Source organism: Pan paniscus, chromosome X (assembly GCF_029289425.2).
Source record: "Pan paniscus chromosome X, NHGRI_mPanPan1-v2.0_pri, whole genome shotgun sequence".
NCBI classification, from domain to species: Eukaryota; Metazoa; Chordata; class Mammalia; order Primates; family Hominidae; genus Pan; species Pan paniscus.
Genome location: NC_073272.2, coordinates 90,988,605 through 91,010,951, shown reverse-complemented (window position 1 = coordinate 91,010,951; position 22,347 = coordinate 90,988,605). Strand labels below are relative to the sequence as shown.

Genomic DNA, 22,347 nt, shown 5'->3' with positions numbered 1-22,347 from the left:
TTATCTGTAGAAAACCCTAAAGTCTAATATTTTTAAAATCTCCATACTATCCAAACTGATCAATATAATCCGTATCAAAAGTCCAGTGGCATTTTTTTTTTTTACAGAAATAGAAAAAACAACCTAAAATTCATTTGGAGTCACAAAAAAACCCTGAATAACCAAAGCAATCTGAGAACGAAGAAAAAAGCTGGAGACACCATTCTTCCTGATTTCAAAACATGTTACAAAGCTACAGTAATTACAACACTGTAGCACTGTCATAAAAAACAGACATATAGGCCAATGAGGCAGAATAAAGAGCCCAGAAATAAACCCACACATGTACAGTTAACTGGTCTTTGACAAAAGTGCCAAGAAAACACAATGAAGAAAGGATTGTCTCTTTCACAAATAGTGTTAAAAACTTGGATATACATAAAATTGGATCCTTATCTTACACTGTACACAAAAATCAACTCAAAATACAGACTTTCAACCTGATCCGAAACTATAAAATTTTAGAAGAAAACAGGGTAAGAGCTTCTTGACATTGGTCTTACCAATGACTTCTTGTATATGACACCAAAACACAAGCAAAAAAAAAAAAAAAGAATATAGAAAAAGACTACATCAAATTAAAAGGCTTCTGCACAGCAAAATAAACAATCAACAGTGTAAAGGTAGCTTACAGAATGGGAGAAAATTTTTGTAAAACAAGTATTTGATAAGGGGTTATCATCCCCAAATAAAAGGAACTTTTACAACTTAATGGCAAAAACAAACAAAGAAACAACTTGAAGAGTCATCTCTCAAAAGAAGGAATATAAATGGCTAATGGGTAAATGAAAAGATGCTCAACATCATAATCATCATTGGAATGCAAATCAAACCCTTAATGAGATGTCTTCTCACATCTGTAGAGATGGCTATTATAAAAAATCAAAACATAACAAATGTTGGCCAGTATGTGGAAGAATTGGAATCCATTACCTTTGGTGGGAATGTAAAGTGGTACAACTGCTATGGTAAACAGTATGGAGGTTCTTCAAAAACTTAAAAGTAGAAATTCCATATGAAGCAGCAATCCTACTAGGATTGCTAAATCCTTACAAGGTAACATGTAACCTTACTCCTGCAATCTGCCAACATTCATGCTCTCTACCCCTCCCCACACACAACTAATTGAGTTAATATGTATCCAAGTTCTACTGGATAGTAGTCACATATATTTAGGTATATATCCAAAGTAATTGAAATCAGAATCTCAGAGATATTTGCACTCCCGTGTTAATTACAGCATTATTTACCATAGCTAAGTCTTCCAAATGATATAAATGTCCATTGATGGTTGAATGCATAAAGAAAATGTGGTATAAACATACAATGGAATATTATTCAGCCTAAAAAAAAAGAAATCCTGCAGTATGTGGCAACAGGGATGGGATGGAGCTCAAGAACATTATGTGAAGTGAAATAAGCCAATCACGGAAGGGCAAATAGTGCATGATTCCATGTCAATGACATATTTAGAATAGTTAGACTCATGGAAACAGAGAGTAGAGTGGTGGTTGGGAGCGACTGCTGGAGGGGAACTGGAGAATTCAATGGATATAAAGTTTTGGTTACACAAGATGAACAAGTTCTAGAGAGCTGCTGTACAACATTGTGCCTATATTTAAAAATACTGTATTGTGCTCTTAAAAAGTTTGTTAGAAGGGTTGATCGCATGTTAAGTGTTCTTAGTACAATTTTTTTAAAAAATCATTCAACTGTGAAGAAATATGAGTATTAAAAAACATATAATAAAAATAATATAACAACTTTAAATATATTTTGAGTTAGTTTGGCATCTCCTCAGGGTGGTTTTTTATTTTAAAATATTTAATGGACAAAGATCGTATATATTCAAGATGTACAATGTGATAATTTGCTATATGTATGCATTGTATAATGATGACTAAAATCAGATTGATTAACACATCTTAGAGTGCTCTTTTAATTAGATACTATTAGTTTAAAATAAATACTTAGAATAGTACATGTGAATTTAAGCAGTTACTATGTATTCAGAATCCAGTGTATTTAGAGATTTATATATAATTAAGCTATTTTCTGTTATGATACATTGAAACAAGGTAGGCGAGCGTTGCCTACTTAGCAGATAGTCTCAGACAAATTTCTGTTTCCTTGCTAGTGCTTGTTAACTGAACACATGTCTCATATAGGGAAAAAATATATTTAGCACATTCTCTGATTAGAAATCTTGATTTGTAGTCCTTTCACTTGACCTAGAGGAATAAATAAAAGAATAATAATTTTAAAAGATGTGAATATTATGCTTTATTTTAAATTTTAAAATCGTTGTAAAATACAGGTAACAAAAATTACCATCTTGATGATTTTTAAGTGTTTAGGCGGTATTAGGAACATTCATATTGTTGTGTAACCATCACCATTATCTATCTCCAGAACTCTTTTTATCTTGTTAAACTGAAACTCTATACCTATTAACCTGTGCTTTTAGATGACATTTAAAATATATTAAACCGTTTCTCTATTGTTGGACATTAAAGCTGCTTTTAGTTATTTTAGTATTATAACAAACAATGCTATAATAAACATCCACATTGCGTAATTTTATATATTATTGATTCTGTTAACTAGATTGTCAGAAGTGGGGATTGCACAATTAAATGGTATGTATATTATGAAATGTTATTATATACTGTCAGACTTGTTTCAAATATGCTGTAGCAATTTATCTATTTTGCCAAAAACATGAAAAATTGGAGGAACTTGGAATTTCTAGCAAAATAGAAATTACCAAATTTCATTGAAAGGAAAAAAGAACAATAGCCTTAGAAAAAATTACAGAATGATTACACATATGCTACTAATAAAACAAACAGGAACAGGTGATTTTATAGTTGAGTACTGTTATATAACCTTTGAGAAAACATAAGGCATGGTGGCTCACTCCTGTAATCCCAGCACTTTGGGAGGCCGAGGCAGAATTGCTTGAGCCCAGGAGTTCAACAGTAGCCTGTTGAACATGGAAAGACCCCAGCTAATTAAACAATTAGCTGGGTGTGATGGCAGGCACCTGTGTTAGCAGCTACTCAGTGAAGTGAGAGTATCGCTTGAGCCCAGGAGGCGGAGGCTGCAGCAAGCCATGTTCATGCCACTACACTCCAGCCTAGGCAACAGAGCAAGACCCTGTCTCAAAAAAAAAAAAAAAAAAAAAAAAAAAAGAAAGAAAAAGAAAGAGAGAAAATGCATGTACAGCCAATGGCTTTCCAACCATAAAAATGCATATTCAACCATAAAAGCTCCTGAATCATTTTTATAACATTATCTCTGAGTGAGTAGTCACATAAACTTAGCCCATGTTTTCAAAGCAGACTAATGTATATATTCATGGTCAGTCCATTTACCAGTAAAACTTGGATATATATGGACTCAATTAGGTGTGTGCAGGGCAGGGTAGAGAGCGTGAGAATTGCAGATTGCAGGAGAGGGTTACACGTTAGCTTGTAAGGATTAAGAAAGGAATATGTGGCAGGAAGCTAATTGAAGACTTCTAGTTTAGAACGTCAAACCAAACCATCTTCCAAATACTGACCATCATATATTAACATTTTGTCCTCATTTGTGGAATGTCTGTTCAAAAATATAAAACATAGAGAACACGTCTCCGCAAATGAGGAAAAGTTAAAATTGTAACAAGCAGATGATTGAGGAAAAGCCTCTGCCTTCCCTTACATAAAACTGCGTATGTAAAACAATACATTATTATTTAATCAATTTCAATGGAAAAATCGTAGAGTTTCTTTCTCTTAAAGCATCCTGTGTCCCCAAATCTCTGCCTTGTGTTTATCAACATACTAAGTAATAAGGCAATTCCTGTGAAAGCTGATGGGACTCCCCTTTTATAGTTCTCAGTCATCCACATTAATCCACATAATAGAAAACAGGAACTGTGTACCCATTTTCTTCTGAGAGTGATCATTATTTTTCTGCTTTTTTACATATAACAGCAGTTATATCAATTGCACATTATATTTAAAGGGTAAAATATCTTCATTTTCCATTTGGTCTTTTAATTCCTTAGTACTTCTTCTTTGCCACTGTCTAAAATATGCTCTTAAAAAGTTTTTTTATTATAAAATTTCCTTTCCATATATTTCATTTTGGGGGTGAGGTGGCATAAAAATATTTTACCCTTATAAAATGTAATGGATATTTCTACTATTATTTTATTAATATTATACATTTACTTCCTTACTTTGTCCTTTAAACCTAATTCCTGTGCAATATCAGAGAGTGTAAATGACAATACTAGAATCTGACAATGTGAAAACTCAAAGAAGCTCCAAGGCTTAAAGTAAACTAATGCATCTGATCCGAGAAGAAACACACATTCTAATTACTTTGATTTTTCTCAATAAAGAATCATCGGTAATACTTACCTTTGGTTTATATTATAATCAAAATAAGTATTTGTTGACTTGGAGCAATACTTAAGCTCTAGCACATTTCCATTAGAAATACAGTTTAAAAATTTATATATACATATAATATAGATATATATATATTTCTCCAAATATGTTGAATTTCTTTGGGAATTAGAAATGAAGTTTATAACCTGAGATGCACAGCTATGCCAAGTCATGCATGCATTTGAAGAGGCAGAGTAAAGGGAAGCTGATATTGGCAAAAAAATAAGTTCACAAAAGCTGCTTGGAAATAGAGTTCATTGGTTTTGGAGAATCGAAGACAGAGTTGGCGTAAGTTCATTGGTGGAAACGTCATTACTGGAAAGGTGTTCTTTTAATAGCATCTTATATGAATTATTACAGTATTGAAGAAATAATTTCTTTGAGGGTTCTTTTATTTTTTAAAACTTTTTGTTTCCATAGGTTTTTGGGGAACGGGTGGTATTTGGTTACATGAGTAAGTTCTTTAGTGGTGATTTGTGAGATTTTGCTGCAGCCATCACCCCGGAAGTATGCACTGAACACAATTTGTAGCCTTTTAGCTCTCACCCGCCTCCCACCCTTTCCCCGGAGTCCCCAAAGTCCATTGTATCATTCTTATGCCTTTGCATCCTGATAGCTTAGCTCCCACTTCTGAGTGAGAACATGCGATGTTTACTTTTCCATTCCTGAGTTACTTCACCTAGAATAATAGTCTCCAGTTCTATCCAGGTTGCTGCAAATGTCATTAATTCATTTCTTTTTATGGCTGAGTAGTATTCCATCATATAGATATATACATATGTGTGTGTGTGTGTGTGTGTGGCACAATATCTTTATCCACTTGTTGATTGATGGGCATTTGGGCTGGTTCCATATTTTTGTAATTGTAAATTGTGCTGCTATAAACATGCATGTGCAAGTATCTTTTTCATATAATGACTTCTTTTCCTCTGGGTAGATACCCAGTAGCGGGATTGCTGGATCAAATGGTAGTTCTACTTTTAATTCTTTAAGGAATCTCCACACTGTTTTCCATGGTGGTTGTACTAGTTTACATTCCCACCAGCAATGTAGAAGTGTTCTCATTTCACTGCGTCCATGCCAATGTCTATTATTTTTTGATGTTTTCATTATGGCCATTCTTGCAGGAGTAAGGTGGTGTCACATTGTGCTTTTGATTTGCATTTCCCTGGTCATTAGTGATACTGAGCATGTTTTCATATGTTTGTTGGCCATTTGTATATCTTCTTTTGAGAATTGTCTGTTTATTTCTTTAGGGACTTTTTGATGGGATGGTTTGTTTTTTTTCTTGCTGATTTGAGTTCCTTGTAGATTGTGGATATTAGTCCTTTGTTGGATGTATAGATTGTGAAGATTTTCTCCCACTCTGTGGGTTGTCTGTTTACTCTGCTGACTGGTCCTTTTGCTGTGCAGAAACCATTCTAGACATTGGCTTAGGCAAAGACTTCATGACCAAGAACTCAAAAGCAAATGCAACAAAAACAAAGATAAATAGGTAGGAATTAATATTAAAATTAGATTTAAATTTAAATAGAAGGGACAAACCTGCCTCAAAAAAAATCAAAGGATATAAGAGGTCCTGGTATAGTTACTGTTGATTGAAGTGTCCTGATTGTGGCTCAAATTGTTAATCCTTATTTCTTTTCATGGTTGCCAAAGTCTTAATTCTAGACTTTGGTTGCTGAAATAGCCTTGAAACTGATTTACTATTAAGACAAAAAAATCATTCATTAATAATGTGGGGACATTTGTTTTGGTTAATTTGTTGACATACCTGTGGCTCCAATAACACTGAAATAACCTTTAAAATGTTTGGATACGTTATTCATCAACTTAAGTGAGCTCTCTGTTTCAGTTTGACTGCTAGGTATTTCACGTTTGCTTCAACTCTTCCCCCCTCACCAACATGACATGTATTTTTCTTCACATAATTATTTATAGATCTTATTTCATTTTCATGACACTCAATATATGATGATATTAAGGTGCATTTTAAGATATATGTGATCATTTTAAGATCTATTTGCAGTCCACTTACTTATATAAAGTATATTTATTAAGGGACCCCTATGTGTCAGGCACTATGCTTGGCCTAAGGGATAGAATGTTGAACAAGATAGACATGGTTTCTGCTATACATAGTAGTTTTTACATTCTAGAGGGGGGAATATAATTAAAAAAAACATAAGAAATAAGTGAATTTTAGTTTATGACATGCTTACAGGAAGCATGGTGCTGGCATCTGCTCAGTTTTTAGGGAGACCTCAGGCAGCTTTTATTCAAGGTGGAAGGTGAAATAGGAGCAGACACTTCGCATGGTGATAACAGGTACAAGATGAGGGCGGGGTGCCACACTTTTCAACAATCAGATCTTGCAACTCATTATCCAGATCTTGCAACTCATCAATTAAGATTGAGGAGGCGGAATAAAAATGGAAGATAAAAATCAAAAGAAAGAAGGACAATGAATAGAAAACAGTAAAAAATGTTGCAGATATTAACCAAATTATATCAGTAATCACCTTAAACATCAATGATCTAAATACAGCAATTAAAAGACAGAGACTGTCAGAGTGGATTATAAAAGACCCAACTGTGTGTTGTCTTAAAAAAAAACTATTTTCAATATAAAGACACATCTAGATTAAAAGTAAAGGGATAAAGAAAGTGAGTGGCTATATCAATTTCAGAGAGAGTAGACTTCAGAGCAAGAAAGATTGTCAAGGATAAAGAGGACTGTTACCTAGTGATAAAAAAGTCAATTATTCAAAGAGACATAATAATATTTAATGAATGTGTCTAAAAACCGTGTCAATATAGATATGGCAAAACTAATAGAAATGCAAAGAGAACAATACTAATCTACTATTATATTGGAATACTTCAACACCCCTCTGTCAGAAATGAACAGATCCAGCCAGAAGATTATCAGGAAAGATACAGTTGAACTTAACAGCATTATCAATCAATTGGATCTAATAGACACCTATAGTATATTTTACCCAGCAACAGGAGAAAACACATTATCCTCAAGCTTACACGAATTCAACAAGATAGACCTTATTCTAGGCCACACAACACACTAAACCAAATTTAAAAGAATATAAATTATACAATGTGTGCTCTCAGAGCACAATGGAAATAATTAGAAACCAACAACAGAAAGATAGCCGGAAAACCACAAAATACATAAAAATTAAGCAACACACTAATAAGTAAGACACATGGCTACGAAAAAGTCTCAAGAGAAATTTAAAAATACTTTGAACTAAATGAAAATGAAAATACAACTTATCAAAAATCATGTGATGCCACAAAACTAGTGCTTACAAGGAAATCTATAGCAGTGAATTAATATGAATTTATATATTAAAAAGAAGAAAGATCTGAAATGAGTAATCTAAGCTTCCACCTTATGAAACTAGAAAAAGAGCAAATTGAATCCAAAGTAAGCGGAAGAAATAATATAACACATATTTACAATAAATGCAACTCTAGTTTCAAATAACGCTATGCCACTTTGGAAGCAGTACAAGTACCCTCTAATGAAGTATTGCTAATTTCTCCTTCCCATTCCTCTATAATAACTTCATTCATTTAACTTATCTATAGCTATAATAATTGTATACATTGTTGCTATTATTATTTTGGACAAACTTATTTGTTAGATCATTAAAAATAAGAAATATGTTTTATTTTATCTTCATTTATTCATTTACTAATGTTCTCATTTTCTTTATTTAGGTCCAAGTTTCTGACCTATGTGATTTTCCTTATCTTTAGATAAATATTTTTAACCTTTCTTGCCAGGTAGTCTTACTGGCAGCAATTGCATCAATTTTTGTTTGTCTGGAAGAGTCTTTATTTGTCCTTCACTTTTGAACATTAATTTGGATAGATGGATAATTCAAGTTGGTGGGTTGTTTTCAAGACTTTAAATATTTTATTGTACCTTCTTGTTGTTAGCAGTTTTTTTTTTTAGAAAAAAAAGAGGAACGTTTATTGAAATTTCAAGCTACATTTGAAAAATCAAAACCCAAATCCTGGAAACATACATCAGGATAATGTGTCAGAAACTATCACACACTCCCTGTATTGGTCCTTTCTCATGCTGCTATGAAGAAATACCTGAGACTTCATCATTTATGGAGAAAAGAGGTTTTAACTGGCTCACAGTTCCACATGGCTGAGAAAATGCCTCAGGAAACTTACAGTCATGGTGGAAGTCATCTCTTCACAGGGCAGCAAGAGAGAGAATGAGTGCCAAGTGGAGGGGGAAGCACTTTATAAAACCATCAGATCTCGTGAGAACTCACTCACTATCACCAGAACAGCATAGGGAAAACCATCCCCATGATTCAATTATCTTCACCTAGTCCCGCCCTTGACACGGGGATTATTACAATTCAAGGTGAGATTTGGGTAGGGACACAGAGCCAAAGCATATCACTCTCCTACAGACAAGCTCCCTGTGTACACCTCCCAGGCTCCATTTGATTAAAGCCATTCCCTTGTCTATCCCTCATCCACAGTAGGACACCCTCCTTCTTTTCATTTCTAAGTTTTCCACATAATTATTTATTTATTTTTAAATAATTAAAAATAATTTAAATGACACTGTGAAATGCAAACTGGTCCCTTAACCCCATTCTATGAAGTCAGCATCAGTGAATGGTGGGTATGGCATTCAAATGACTTCATGTGTCTTCAGTGGACAGCTGGGGAAAGGATTGCAGCAGTAAGGCATCTGTGGCTGCATTCAGAGGCTGGCACCCTCCCTGCCTTTACTTATGAGTCTTACTTAACCTAAAGGAGAAACTGCATCAATATGGTAAATGAACACAGTCAAAAGACTTAGCCTTAAGAGATAAGGTACCAGTCAATACTCCCAAAGCTGTTTAGGCCCTTCAACGTGTAGGTGGATGAGTGTATGTATATATCACTACACTAAGATACAGATCTAGCCCTATGGGTGTGTGTGTGTGTGTTTGTGTGTGTGTGTGTGCATGCATTTGTGACTTTAAGAAAAACTATGCCAATACTAACCAAGCAGAACTTTGTAAGCAGTTATCCTAAAGCTGTAATCTCACACTGCACTGTGTACAAAACCATGCTTTATACCATATTAACCAACAGAAGGCTGACTTGGCTCAATCTGTCCCATCTGTGTCCTCTGCTTTCACAAAGCAGAGGAGAAAAGGGAGGCTGCCTCTGCTTAAAACACAAGTGACTTATTCCTAGGAACAGTTATTTTCAGGTGAAATTGCTGAAGATGTCCATGGAATAAGAAACAGGCCCCTTATACTTTCTGGAGAAAACTGGTATCACATCTCAAACTACCCTTCCTCTTTGCCAGTTGCAACTAAGTTGCCTAGTCCCTGGGAGGCCCCAGGGTGCAGTAGCATTAGAGGCTCATTGGCTTGGAGTTACTAGACCCCATGCAAATCAGCCTCCAGAGATCTACTCTTTGTTGGGGATCTGTCACTAGAGTGGACCCAGGTGGCCATGTCCTTTTTTCTTTTCTTTTTTCTTTTTTTTTTTTTTGACAGAGTCTTGCTCTGTCGCCCAGGCTGGAGTGCAATGGCACAATCTCGGCTCACTGCAGCCTCCACCTACCAGGTTCAAGCAATTCTCATGCCTCAGCCTCCCGAGTAGCTGGTATTACAGGCGTGTGCCACCACGCCCAGCTAATTTTTGTAGTTTTTTAGTAGAGACGGGGTTTCACCAAGTTGGCCAAGCTGGTGGTTCTGTCCTCAGAGTGAGCAAAGCCACCAAACTTATTTTACCTAGTTCTTTCCAGTTTGTTTTTGTCTCCCCAAGCATCATCTCATGAGAAGTTTACACCTTGCATAGCTGGTGTAACCACTTACACTGCAGAACCACCAAGGGCCTCAGGCACTTGGGATTCTGGAGCTTGCTCTTTAGGGCTCAGACCAGACTGGAACTTCTCCAGCTGCTCTGGGCTCACCAGGGTTTTCAAGAGGGTGTTGTTGCACTCCAGCTGGGAGTTCATCTCCATCAGCTCTAGTATCTGCTCCTTCAGAATCTCCACCTCTTCTCTCACAGCATGCATCAGATGATTCTTCGTCACATCCAGGGATCCGTGGCTTGCTCTATCTTGTTGTCTACGGCCACCGTGCTGGCTCTGGAGGCACTGACTTTAAAGCTAGCTAGGAATTCCTTCTGGGCTGGGAAGCTTGCAGCCTTCTCCAAAGCAGTGCATGGTGGACAGCCAGAAGCCTGCCCCACCCTGCACAGCCCTGCACAGCCCAGCCCACCTTCCCTCTGATTCTGGCTACCTCTGTGGCTGCAGCAGCTGGTTCTGACGGCACAGGCTGCAATTTAAAAAAAGAAGTCCAATATAATTCTTATCCTTGTTGCTTTCTAGTTACGGTATTTTTGTCCCTTATGACCTGTTTCAAGATTCTTTCCGTCTTTGATTTTCTTTATATAATTTTCCCAGGTGTAGACTTTTTGACATTTATACTGCTCTGTGTGCTCTGAAATTCCTGTAACCGTGGTTCGTGTCTGACATTAATCCTAGTAGATTCTCAGTCATTATTGCTTCAAGTATTTCTCCTGTTCCTTTCTCATTTTCTTCTTTTCCCAGTATTCTCATTACATATATGTTATACCCTTTGTAGTAATCTCACATTTCTGTTCTATTTTTTTTTCTGTATTTTTGTTCTTTGCATTTCAGTTTGTGAAATTTCTATTGATGTTATCTTCCAGTTCACTGTTTCCTCATGGGCCATGTTCAATTTACTAATGAGCCTGTCAAAGGTATTCTTCTTTTCTGTTACAGTGTTTTTTATTTCTAGCGCTTCTTTGTATTCTTTCTTAAAATTTCCATATCATGGCTTACATTATCCATCTGTTCTTGCATGTTGACTTTTTTTTCATTAGAATATTTGGCTTATTAAATCAGTTATTTTTAATTTTCTACCAGATAATCTTCAAATCTGTGTCATATCTGAATCCAGATCTTATATTTGCTCTGTCTCTTCAAATTGTGTGGTCTTTTACTATCCTTTATAATTTTTTGTTGGAAGGAAGTCATGATATATTGGATAACTGTGGTACATAGGTCTTTACTGATGTATTGCTAGAATGTGGGTGGAAGGAGAATCATTATATTGCCCTATGGTTTGACCTCAGCCTTTTAGTGAGCCTGTTTCCCTGAGCTATGACCTTTGTAAGTGCTTCTCATCTTTCCTCCACCACCTAGGTGATGCAGGGATTCCAGATATTGCTGGAGTTGAATATTTTCCTTCCAGGTGGGTTAGCCTCTGGTAAAACCCCAAGTGGATACAGCTTTGACAAAATAGTCTTTCTTAAGGGCAGGCCTTGTGAAAAACTGAATGCTCTCAGAGTATTTCCTAATGGCTACTTTTCCTCTCCTCCTGCTGAAATAACTAAGACATTTTTCTCTGATGTTCACTGTGAGAACCTAGTTATCTCTTGGCAGTAAAGCTTACAAAAATGTGAAAGCATCTCTAAGACTACCCCCACCTTGGAGCTTTTAACTCTCAAACTTTTTTCACACAAATCCTCCGGAAATGTATTAATTACTGTTTAGATTTTTCTACTCTGGATTGGTTAACATGGGGATTTCTGTGTGTGCATTTCTTCTTCAATAAGTTGTTATTCTATCTGCTTATCTTCCTCTCCAATTTTGGGGACAGTGGTTTACCCTGTGCCCTAGGTTCTCTGATGAATCAATAATAGGTGCTGAATTACAGTTTGTTCAGCTTTTGTTGTTGTTGTGTGGACAGGACTGTTGACCTCCACATTCTTTACATGATGAGCTGGAAACTGGAAATTCCCTTTATGAACATTTCAAGTGGGAAAGTTTTCTGGGAACTTTTTGTCTCTGTATTGACACGTTAGTAATTCTTTTTATTTATTTATTTATTTATTTTTGAGATGGAGTTTCTTTCTTGTCACCTAGGCTGGAGTGCAGTGGCACAATCTTGGCTCACTGAGACCTCTGCCTCCCAGGTTCAAGCAATTCTCCTGCCTCAGCCTCCCTAGTAGATGAGATTACAAGCGCTTGCCACCATACCTGGCTAATTTTTGTATTTTTAGTAGAGACAGGGTTTCTCCATGTTGGTCAGGCTTGCCTCGAACTCCTGACCTCAGGTGATCTGCCTGCCGCAGCCTCCCAAAGTGCTAGGATTACATGCGTGAGCCACCGCGCCCAGCAGTAATTCTTATAACAAGATTTTCTGTCATTTATGAGTGGAAGCTGACATGATGTTAGTCCTTGGGAGAAATTAATAGTCCTGTGCATCTTGAGTCAGAATAAAAGTTCATTTCAGAGAAAAAAACCTAACTATATAAAAACAGTGAAATAGGTAAAGACAAATACCAAAGTGATAAGTTTAGTTGTTTATCCAACAAGTTGCCTTTTATCACGTTGACAGCTATAGTATTTTTGTTTTTGTGGTTGGAAAACTGGAGTATCAATTAAGATGCTTTCAGCCACATGTATTAGAATACCAGACTAAAATGGAATTAAACCCTAGAGGTTTATTACTTTCACATAAAGAATACCAGAGAGAGATGGTTCAGGTGTTGGTTAAGTGTCTTCTTTTATTCTCTCAGGCTTCCCCTTGAGGGATCTCATCCTCACATACTTATAACTGAAGCCCCAGGAATCTCATGCTGACAGACTATATATTTGATTCAGGCAAGGGCAAGGCAGAACATTTGCCTAGTTTATCACTCCTAATCATGGAAGAAAACCTTTCTCTGAAGTCACATCCCAGCACAGAAGATTTCTTCTTGGATTCTATTGGCCTCAGTTGGTTTTCAGGCTCAAACCCGAGTGAAGAATCAGATATAAACATTAGGGCACCATGAAAATCCAGGATGTTTATGTCTGTTTCTGAGAAAGAATATGAGAATAGTGTTTATAATATTATTTTTCGGAATAAAATGGCCTATTAAGAAAAAATATTTTACTTCTACATGAAATTAACATTTCAACATTGAAGTTGCTTATTATATGCATATTGTAAATGTATCCACCAAATGTTAAGCTTTTCTCATATAATTTAATTTTTATCTGCTACCAATTCTTCAATACCTGAAGAAGAGAACTATCTTAACCATGAATTTTTTGTTGAGTTAATTTCTTAGTTTAAACTGTTATCACTTGTGAAATTTATAACTACAGAAGAGCAGTATGTGAGAGACAGAGTAAAAATAGACATGTGAAGTCTGTTGTATTCGATCTAGCCGTAACATAACTATTTTGCAATGAAAGGTATAGTTCTGAATTTACTGGAACTACTTAATTCTTTTCCGTTGTAATTCAGGATAATAAACTACTTGAAAACATATGATGAAACTGAAGGACATAGTTCCTTTTTTACTTTAATAATTGGATTCAGGTTAATTGCTCTTATTTTACATTGAAATGAATAGTTTGGTTAGGTCAGAGCTTAATAAAACATGTGAATGAAGTTACGTGGTATAAAACCATATTTTTCTTATTTTTTCTGATGTGTTTCAGATAGAGTGATTAACCATCGCTGTTAATGTGGAACAGAGAGGTTTCCTGGGATACTGGACTTTCAGTGGTAAAAGTTGGAAAGTCTAAGGTAAGCCCAGAGGAATTGATCACTCTAGCTTCAGAGTGTCTTAAAGCTTGGAAGTATGTATTTTGGATTAGAATTCATGAATGAATTTTAGGCAGTTGGCAAATAAATGTATTTCATGGGGAGTCATCTTTCTGTCATCCTTAATATAAAACTCTTTGTTTTCTAATTTGGCTTTCTTAGTAAATTATTTGGCTTCTTTAATAGTTTCTGTAGTCACATCTTATTATTCTTTTGGTCTTTGCCTCTCATTTAAAAATAATTCTGATAATAATTAAGTTACAACATAGTATATAATATTTATTAAAAGTGTGGACTTTGTGAGAAGCATAACTTAGAATCCATTGACTGTGAGTTTAACATATTGCATTGTGTTTTCATCTACAGCTGGCTGGCAAAATGTAATAATGTGAAAGAAGAAAACTCTAGGAAGAAACTTCAACAGTAAAATGAAATGTCTGTTGATTTAGAGTTTAATATTTATTTAATACAATATCCCCCCAGATCCACAATATTTTACTGGCAAAATTAGTCCTGACCCTTCCTGAAACTGCTTGACAATGAGAAGTTTCTGGTAATGCATAGTAGTATGTTTTAAGATAATATTTAGCTAGTGGCACATTGCACCTCTTGTTATAATTAAGGTATTTTTTGTGTTAAATACATAATTTTAAAATGTTTGCTATGATAAATATAATGTTCTGTTACAGGTTTTCTATGGTAAGTCTTCAGCATTGACTACATTGAGAATTCTTGGAAAATATGTTTCAAATTGAAAAAACTTAATGTACTCAAAGTTCTTGCATAACACTTCTTTTACTTATATTGTAGCTACTTAGTGTGGGTCTTTTACTTGCTTTCAATTTATTTATTTATTTAACAAATATTCACTATGGGCCAAGCACTATAATAGTAAACAAGTGATAGTGATGAACAAAACAAACACATTCCCTGTTTTCCATGGTGGTTTTCAAAGTCTTTTTATAAAATAAAACAACATTTCTCTGCCTTTCAGTGCTAGTTATTTCAAATCCTTTTAGAAATTAGATAAGGTGTAATCAAATAACAGATTTTAGTTGAATTAGATTAATGTTAATTTATGCAAAGCTTGTCACATAATTATTGTACTGGTGGGAAGAATTTTTAAGCCAGCCGAGGTTAACCGTGCAATCAATTCCCATGAAGATAACGAAAGGTAATTGGACTCTGAGCAGTTGAACAAAACTAAGTTATAATGCAAGTTATGTTTTCATTTATATATGAACCTCATATTTAGTCACTTCCAAGAGAAACTGCTGTGGGGTCATTGATGGTTCCTCCTCTTCTTTACCATTCATGGACTACCCAATACCTATGTCCTTTTCTTTTTTTTTTTTTTAATGGACTGCAGCCTGGGACATACTCCCAAGTTTCCTTGGGAGCGCTCCTTCCTATGTCTTAATTAAATTTATTTCTACTTCTTAATACATTTTCCATCATTTTTTCTATCTTTGTGTTAGCTCAGATACTTATAATCTCTCACATGGTTTAGTGGAGCACTCATATATTTAGTCTTCTTACCTCCAGGATTCTCTGTTCTCATCCCATCATTTACATTGGCACAAGAATAATCTAAATGTAGTGTAAATAGAATTATTTGTTTACAGAATAGAATGTAAATGTAAAATTTGTAGACTAGAATCTAAAAGTAAAATGTAAATACAATTTTGTTCATCTCTTGCTTGAACGTCTTCTATGGCTCCAAATATTTTCACTATAAGGATAAATTAGTCATTGCAAACAAAGTCCTTCATGACCTGATCAGTTAACCTTGTTTGCTTCATTCCCCACTGCTCTTTACCGCATGCCATATACAACTGCTTCATTGAAATAGTCTCTTCACCATTCATGCCATTTTCATGTCATGCACTTTTATACTTATGTGTTGTTCCCACTGTCTAGCATGTCTTTCTCTTTCTACCTTATCAACTCCTACTCACTTTTCAAAATTCCTTCTCTGAAACATACTGTTATTTCCTGATGGAGATAGTCTCAGTCCCTCATTTGATTTCCCATAGCATATTACACAAATGTTTACTATAGAACTTGCCACATTTCATCATCACTTTACCTATCTTTCCGACTCTGCTACTAGTTTCTTAAGACCAGACGCTGTCTTAAGAAACTTTGAAACTCCATCCCCTATCATAGAGATTAGCTAGTTAACTATCTAGTTAATATATGTCTTGCACTAATACTGTCTTAGTGTCTAAGACATAGCAATATGTCTTAATCATCAAAAAAGCTAAATTGCTTATTCAGAATAACTTGATGAATAAATTATAGATTGCTTACTTGTTAGAAAATATAAGTGATTTTACCATTTGGACACTTTGAAAATACTGAAATTATTTGCAAGGAAGATATTTAGAAGAGGACAGGTGCAATAGTGCTGCTCTGCAACTTATGAGAGCTTAGACAAGCTATTTAACCTTTGTAATCTTCATATTACTATGTTTCATGGAGATAAAATAGCATATACCTTATGGAGTTTGTTAAGGAAAAACCTAAGACAAGTTAAATTCAACAAAGTTAATTTGAGCAAGCAGTAGCTTCTAGAACCAGGCAGCATTCTGGACCAAAGATTATTCAGAATGCTCCCACCCCCAACGTGGTGAGCTATATTTACAACAGAAAACAGAAAATGACATATAGGGATTACTTGATTGGCGCAGTTTGCATTTGCCTTATTTGGGAATAATTTAGCAGCTTTCAGCAGCTTTTAGCAGCTTTCAGACCTTCAGCTGAAGGTCCGGCTGTTATACTTGACTGAGACACTGTTGCTTCATTACAAGGGCGTACTACTATGTATGCTGACAACTTGTTTACACATCAAGCTAGGCCACAGTTCATTATGTAAAAATGCCATTTTAAACCATACTTAATTTAACAATTCCCCCCATTTGGTCATCCTCTCACCCGAGAGAGATTGACCAAAGCCATAGGCATGGGGAGTTACACCATCCTCTGCAGCCTTCACAATCAATCTTCTGGATCCAGCAATTGTCAAGAATTTACAATTTCACGATGTAAAATAAGTTAGAAGACTCTTATGTTTTATGTTTTTGTTATTCCAACTGTAATGAGACCATTCAATGCACAGAAGACAGCTGTATATGGGTATTTAAAATTTTTGAGTGAATACAACACAATTCAATGCCAAGAAACTGAAACTCACCTTCCAGCAGGAGTCTCCATGAGTTAACTAATCACAATTGAACAACTGAAAGTTCAGGCACTAGGTGTAATTCATTAGTGTTTGAGTCCCATTGGTCATACTCCTTGTTTGCAATATGATGGAGAACAAGGCCCATAGCATGCTGCAAGATTGCGTGATCTAAAGAGGTATTCAATTTTGTGGTTAGTCTGGTGACACAATTCACAGTGATCTGGAGATCCATTAACAGAAATGTAAATATTAGAAAACCTTAGAGCAGCCAAGCTTGCCATCCATTTGTCAGAGGGTAGCCTCTATGCATCTGAATCCCTGAGAGGTTTGGCCACAAATTCCAAATTTTTTCCCACTATATGAATTAGCTTTACATTTCATACAACTGACACCTCAATACTGCCAAAAGTTAGGCATCAGAAACATGATGGGAACCTTTCCTCATTGAAAACAAATTTGTCCATATTCATTTCAACATGGATACTAATTTTGATTATTTTCCTTTTTGATTTCTAATTATAGAAAATACTAAGAGAATTTTCAGGAAACGCTGTTTGGAAGGCAGAAGGGAGACGGGACAAATAGCAAGATTTTAAAGTGAAGAGGCCGGCCCAATATAGGCCCTCGGGAGCTGGAAAGGAAGGCCACGTAGTGGCGTTTGAGCAAAGGTCAGTTATATCTACTCAGTCAATAATCATAGTTCCTGAATAAAATACAAAAAGAAATTTGCTCTTAGGTGGCCCATCTGTTGTATACTGTAGGTGTGCATAACCACACCTATTGGTGAGTAGTGTTATATAAGCAGTTACTTGTACCCACATAGGTAGTTCCTGGGTCTCTAATATTCGATGCCAGAAGGCACAGTATACCTTGTAAAAGGCATCACCCAGAGAGGATTTTTTAAAAGTTCCTGGTAGCAATTAGGCTATTGATTGAAAAGGTAAGAGTACTACTTCTATAGATCATAGGAAAGCAATAAGTGGTGATGTTTAACATATCAGGGATAACTTTTCACTCTTCCTTTGAGGTTTTCAAGGTATGTATGGGAACATGAAGAAGTATTGGCAATAATGGAATGGTTTCTTAAGGGTTTTTCTTTTTCCATTAGACCACAAATCCAACAGTTATTTGGTTTCTTGCCAGAGCACAAGCTTTTGCTAAAGCCATCCGCAGGTTATTGTCCCATGAATTTTCCTGCATGAAAAGAGAAAGGGTGAGAACAGCAGAAAACAGGAGGAAAATTAAGGTCTTCATAATTGCAGAGAAATCTTGGTCCATGATCTTAGGAAAGCTGTCCATGTATTACAATGCCATCTGTTTCTCGGAAAGAATTTCTTTGGTTAGCTTTACCTTAGAGTCTCCAACAGGTGTGCAGTTCCAGGAGCCTGGAGGGGCCCTCTTAAGTTGTGACTTGTAGACCCAAGATTTGAGTCTCTTGAGCTTTGCTGTGGTGAGGGTGGAGAAAAAAACTTGGTAGGGTTCTTTTTATTTAAAAAAATTATTTTAGGCAGAACGTGGTGGCTCACGCCTGTAATCTGAGCATTTTGGGAGGCCGAGGTGGGCTGATTACCTGAGGTCGGGAGTTCGAGACCAGCCTGGCCAACATGGCAAAACCTCATCTCTACTAAAAATACAAAAAAAGTTTAGCCAGGCATGGTGGTTTGTGCCTGTAATCCCAGTTGCTTGGGAGGCTAAGACAGAATCGCTTGAACCCAGCAGGCAGAGGTTGCAGTGAGCCGAGATCGTGCCACTGCACTCCAGCCTGGGTAACAGAGGGAGACTCCATCTCAAAAATAAATAAATAAATAAAAATTATTTTAGATTCAGGGGTACATGTGTAGGCTTGTAATACAGGTAAACTAGTGTAATGGGAGTTTGATGTAAAGATTATTTTGTCACCCAGATACTAAGCCTAGTACCCATTAGTTATTTTTTCTGCTCCTCTCCCTCCTCCCAGCCTTCACCGTTTGTTAGGCCTCAGTGTCTGGTGTTTCTCTCTTTATGTCCATCTGTTCTCATAATTTAGCTCTCACTTATAAGTGAGAACACGCAGTATTTGTTTTTCTGTTCCTGCGTTAGTTTGCTAAGGATAATGGCCTCCGGCTTTATCTATGTTGTTGCAAAGCACATGACCTCGTTCTCTGTTATGACTGCATAGTATTCCATGATGTATAAGTACTACGTTTTTTTCAACCAATCTGTCATTGGTGGTCATTTAGATTGATTCCTTGTCCTTGCTATTGTGAATAGTGCTGCAGTGAACATATGTGTGCATGTGTTTTCCATTATTATTGTTGTGAGATGGTATCTCATTGTGGTTTTGATTTGCATTTCTTTAATGATAAGTGATATTGAGATTTTTTTTCATATGATTGTTGGCTGCGTGTATGTCTTCTTTTGAAAAGTTTATGTTCATGTCCTTTGTCCACTTTTTAATGGAGTTGTTTGTTTTTTTCTTGTAAATTTGTTTAAGTTCCTTATAGATATTGGATATTAGACCTTTGTTAGATGCATAGTTTTCAAATATTTTCTCAAATTCTGTAGGTTGTCTGTTTACTGATAGTTTATTTTTGCTGTGCAGGAGCTCTTTAGTGTAATTAGATCTCATTTATAATTTTTTGCTTTTGTTGCAGTTGCTTTTGGCATCTTCATCATTAAATCTTTGTGAGTTCCTATGTCCAGAATGGTATTGCCTAGGTTGTCTACCAGGTTTTTTAAAAATAATTTTGGATTTTACATTTAAGTCATTAATCCATCTTGAGTTACTTTTTGTATATGATGTAAGGAAAGGGTCCACTTTCAATCTTCTGCATACGGCTAGCTAATTATTCTAGCACCATTTATTGAATAGGGAGTCCTTTCCCAATTGCTTTTGTCAGCCTTGTTGAAGATCAGATAGTTGTAGGTGTGTGGCCTTATTTCTGGGCTCTCTATTTTGTTCCATTGGTCTGTGTGTCTGTTTTTGTACCAGTTCCATGCTGTTTTAGTTGCTGTAGCCCCATAGTATAGTTTGAAGTCGGGTAGCATGATGTCTCCTACTTTGTTCTTTTTGCTTAGGATTGCCTTGGCTGTTCAGGCTGTTTTTTTTTATTATTATTCCAAATGAATTTTAAAATCTTTTTTTATAGTTTTGTGAAGAATATCATTAGTAGTTTGATAAGAATAGCATTGAATCTATAAATTGCTTTGTGCAGTATGGCCATTTTAGGGATCTTGATTCTTCCTATCCATGAGCATGGAATTTTTAAATTTTTTTTTCATCTCTGATTTATTTGAGCAGTGTTTTGTAATTCTACTTGTAGAGATTTTTCGCCTCCCTCATTAGGTATATTCCTAGGTATTTTATTATTTTTGTGGCAATTGTGAGTGGGATTGTGTTCCTGATTTGGGCCTCTACTTGGCTGTTGTTGGTGTATAAAAATAGTAGTGATTTTTGTATATTGATTTTGTATCCTGGGACTTTGCTGATGTTGCTTATCAGCTCAAGGAGATTTTGGGCTGAGACTATGGTGTTTTCTAGATATAGAATTAGTCATCTTCAAACAAGGATAGTTTGACTTCCTATTTGGATGCACTTTATTTGTTTCTCTTGCCTGATAGCTCTGGTTAGGACTTCCAATATTATGTGGAATAGGACTGGTGAGAGAGGGCATCCTTGTATCGTTCCAGTTTTCAAGGGGGATGATTTTAGCTTTTGGCCATTCAGTATGATGTTGGCTGTGGGTTTGTCATAAATGGCTCTTATTGTTTTGAGGTATGTTCCTTCAATAGCTAGTATGCTGAGAGCTTTTAATGTGAATGGATGCTGAATTTTATTGAAAGTCTTTTCTGCCACTATTAAGATGATCATATGGGATTTTTTTTTCTGTTAATGTGATGAATTGCATTTATTGATTTACATATGCTGAACCAACATTGATTCCCAGGGATGAAGCTTACTTAGATCGTGGTGGATTCACTTTTTGATGTGCTGCTGGATTCCGTTTGCTACTATTTGGTTGAGGATATTTGCATCAATGTTCATCAAAGATATTGGCCTGAAGTTATATTTTTCGTGTATGACCCTGCCAGGTTTTGGTATCAGGATGGTGCTTACCTCATAGAATGAATTGGGGAGGAGTCCTTCATCCTCAATTTTTTTTTGTAATAATTTCAATAAGAATGGTACTAGATCTTTTTTTGTACATCGGTAGAATTCAGCTGTGAATCCGTGTGGTCCAGGGCTTTTTTTGATTAGTAGGCTATTTATTACTGATTCATTTTGGATCTCATTATTGGTCTGTTCAGGGATTCAATTTTTTCCTGCTTCAATTTTTGGAAGGTGTATGTGTCCAGGAATTTATCCATTTCTTCTTGATTTTCTAGTATGTGTGCGTAGGGGTTTTCATAATAGTCTCTGATAGTTATTTGTATTTCTCTGGAGTCAGTGGTAAGATCTTTGGCATTTCTGATTGTGTTTATTTTAATCTTCTTCATTTTCTTTTTCATTAGTCTAACAGCCTATCTTATTAATTTTTTCAAAACATCAGTTCCTGGCTCTGTTCGTCTTTTGAATGGCTTTTAATTTCTCCATTTCTTTCACTTCAGCTCTAATTTGGGTTATTTCTTGTCTTCTGCTAGCTTTTGGATTGCTTTGCTCTTGCCTCTCTAGTTCTTTTCGCTGTGATGTTAGACTGTTAACTTGAGATCTGTTTCACTTTTCAATGTCGGTATTTAGTGCTATAAATTTCCCTCTTAACACTGTATTAGCTGTGTCTTAGAGATTCTGGTATGTTGTATATTTGTTCTCATTCACTTCAAAGAAGTTCTTGATTCCTGCCTCAATTTTATTATCTACCCAAAAGTCATACAGAAGTGAGTTGTTTAATTTTTATGTAAATATATGGTTATGAGCTATTTTGTTCATATTGAATTCCACTTTTACTGTGCTGTGGTCTGAGGGTCTGGATTTTTTAAAAATTTGCTGAGGATTGTTTAATGTCTGATTTTGCGGTCTATTTTAGAGTATGTGCCATGTACAGATGAGAAGAATGTACATTCTGTTGCTTTTCAG

General features: G+C 35.7%; 1 protein-coding gene and 1 long non-coding RNA gene across 2 annotated transcripts in view; one reads left to right on the top strand and one right to left on the bottom strand.

Annotated features, from left to right (window-relative positions):
• Positions 1–22,347, top strand: part of LOC134729825 (uncharacterized) — a 158,248-nt gene that overhangs the window by 2,283 nt on the left and 133,618 nt on the right. The window contains exons 2-4 of the long non-coding RNA XR_010111300.1: positions 14,002–14,089; positions 14,474–14,542; positions 17,817–17,962. This is a non-coding gene — a long non-coding RNA (uncharacterized LOC134729825). The remainder of the gene's footprint in view (positions 1–14,001; positions 14,090–14,473; positions 14,543–17,816; positions 17,963–22,347) is intronic.
• On the bottom strand, positions 9,420–10,641 carry LOC130541156 (TSC22 domain family protein 3-like; the record flags this gene model as incomplete). The annotated part of the gene is made up of 1 exon (XM_057301073.1): positions 9,420–10,641. A coding segment is annotated over one exon (294 nt), but the record flags the coding sequence as incomplete, so codon positions are not given.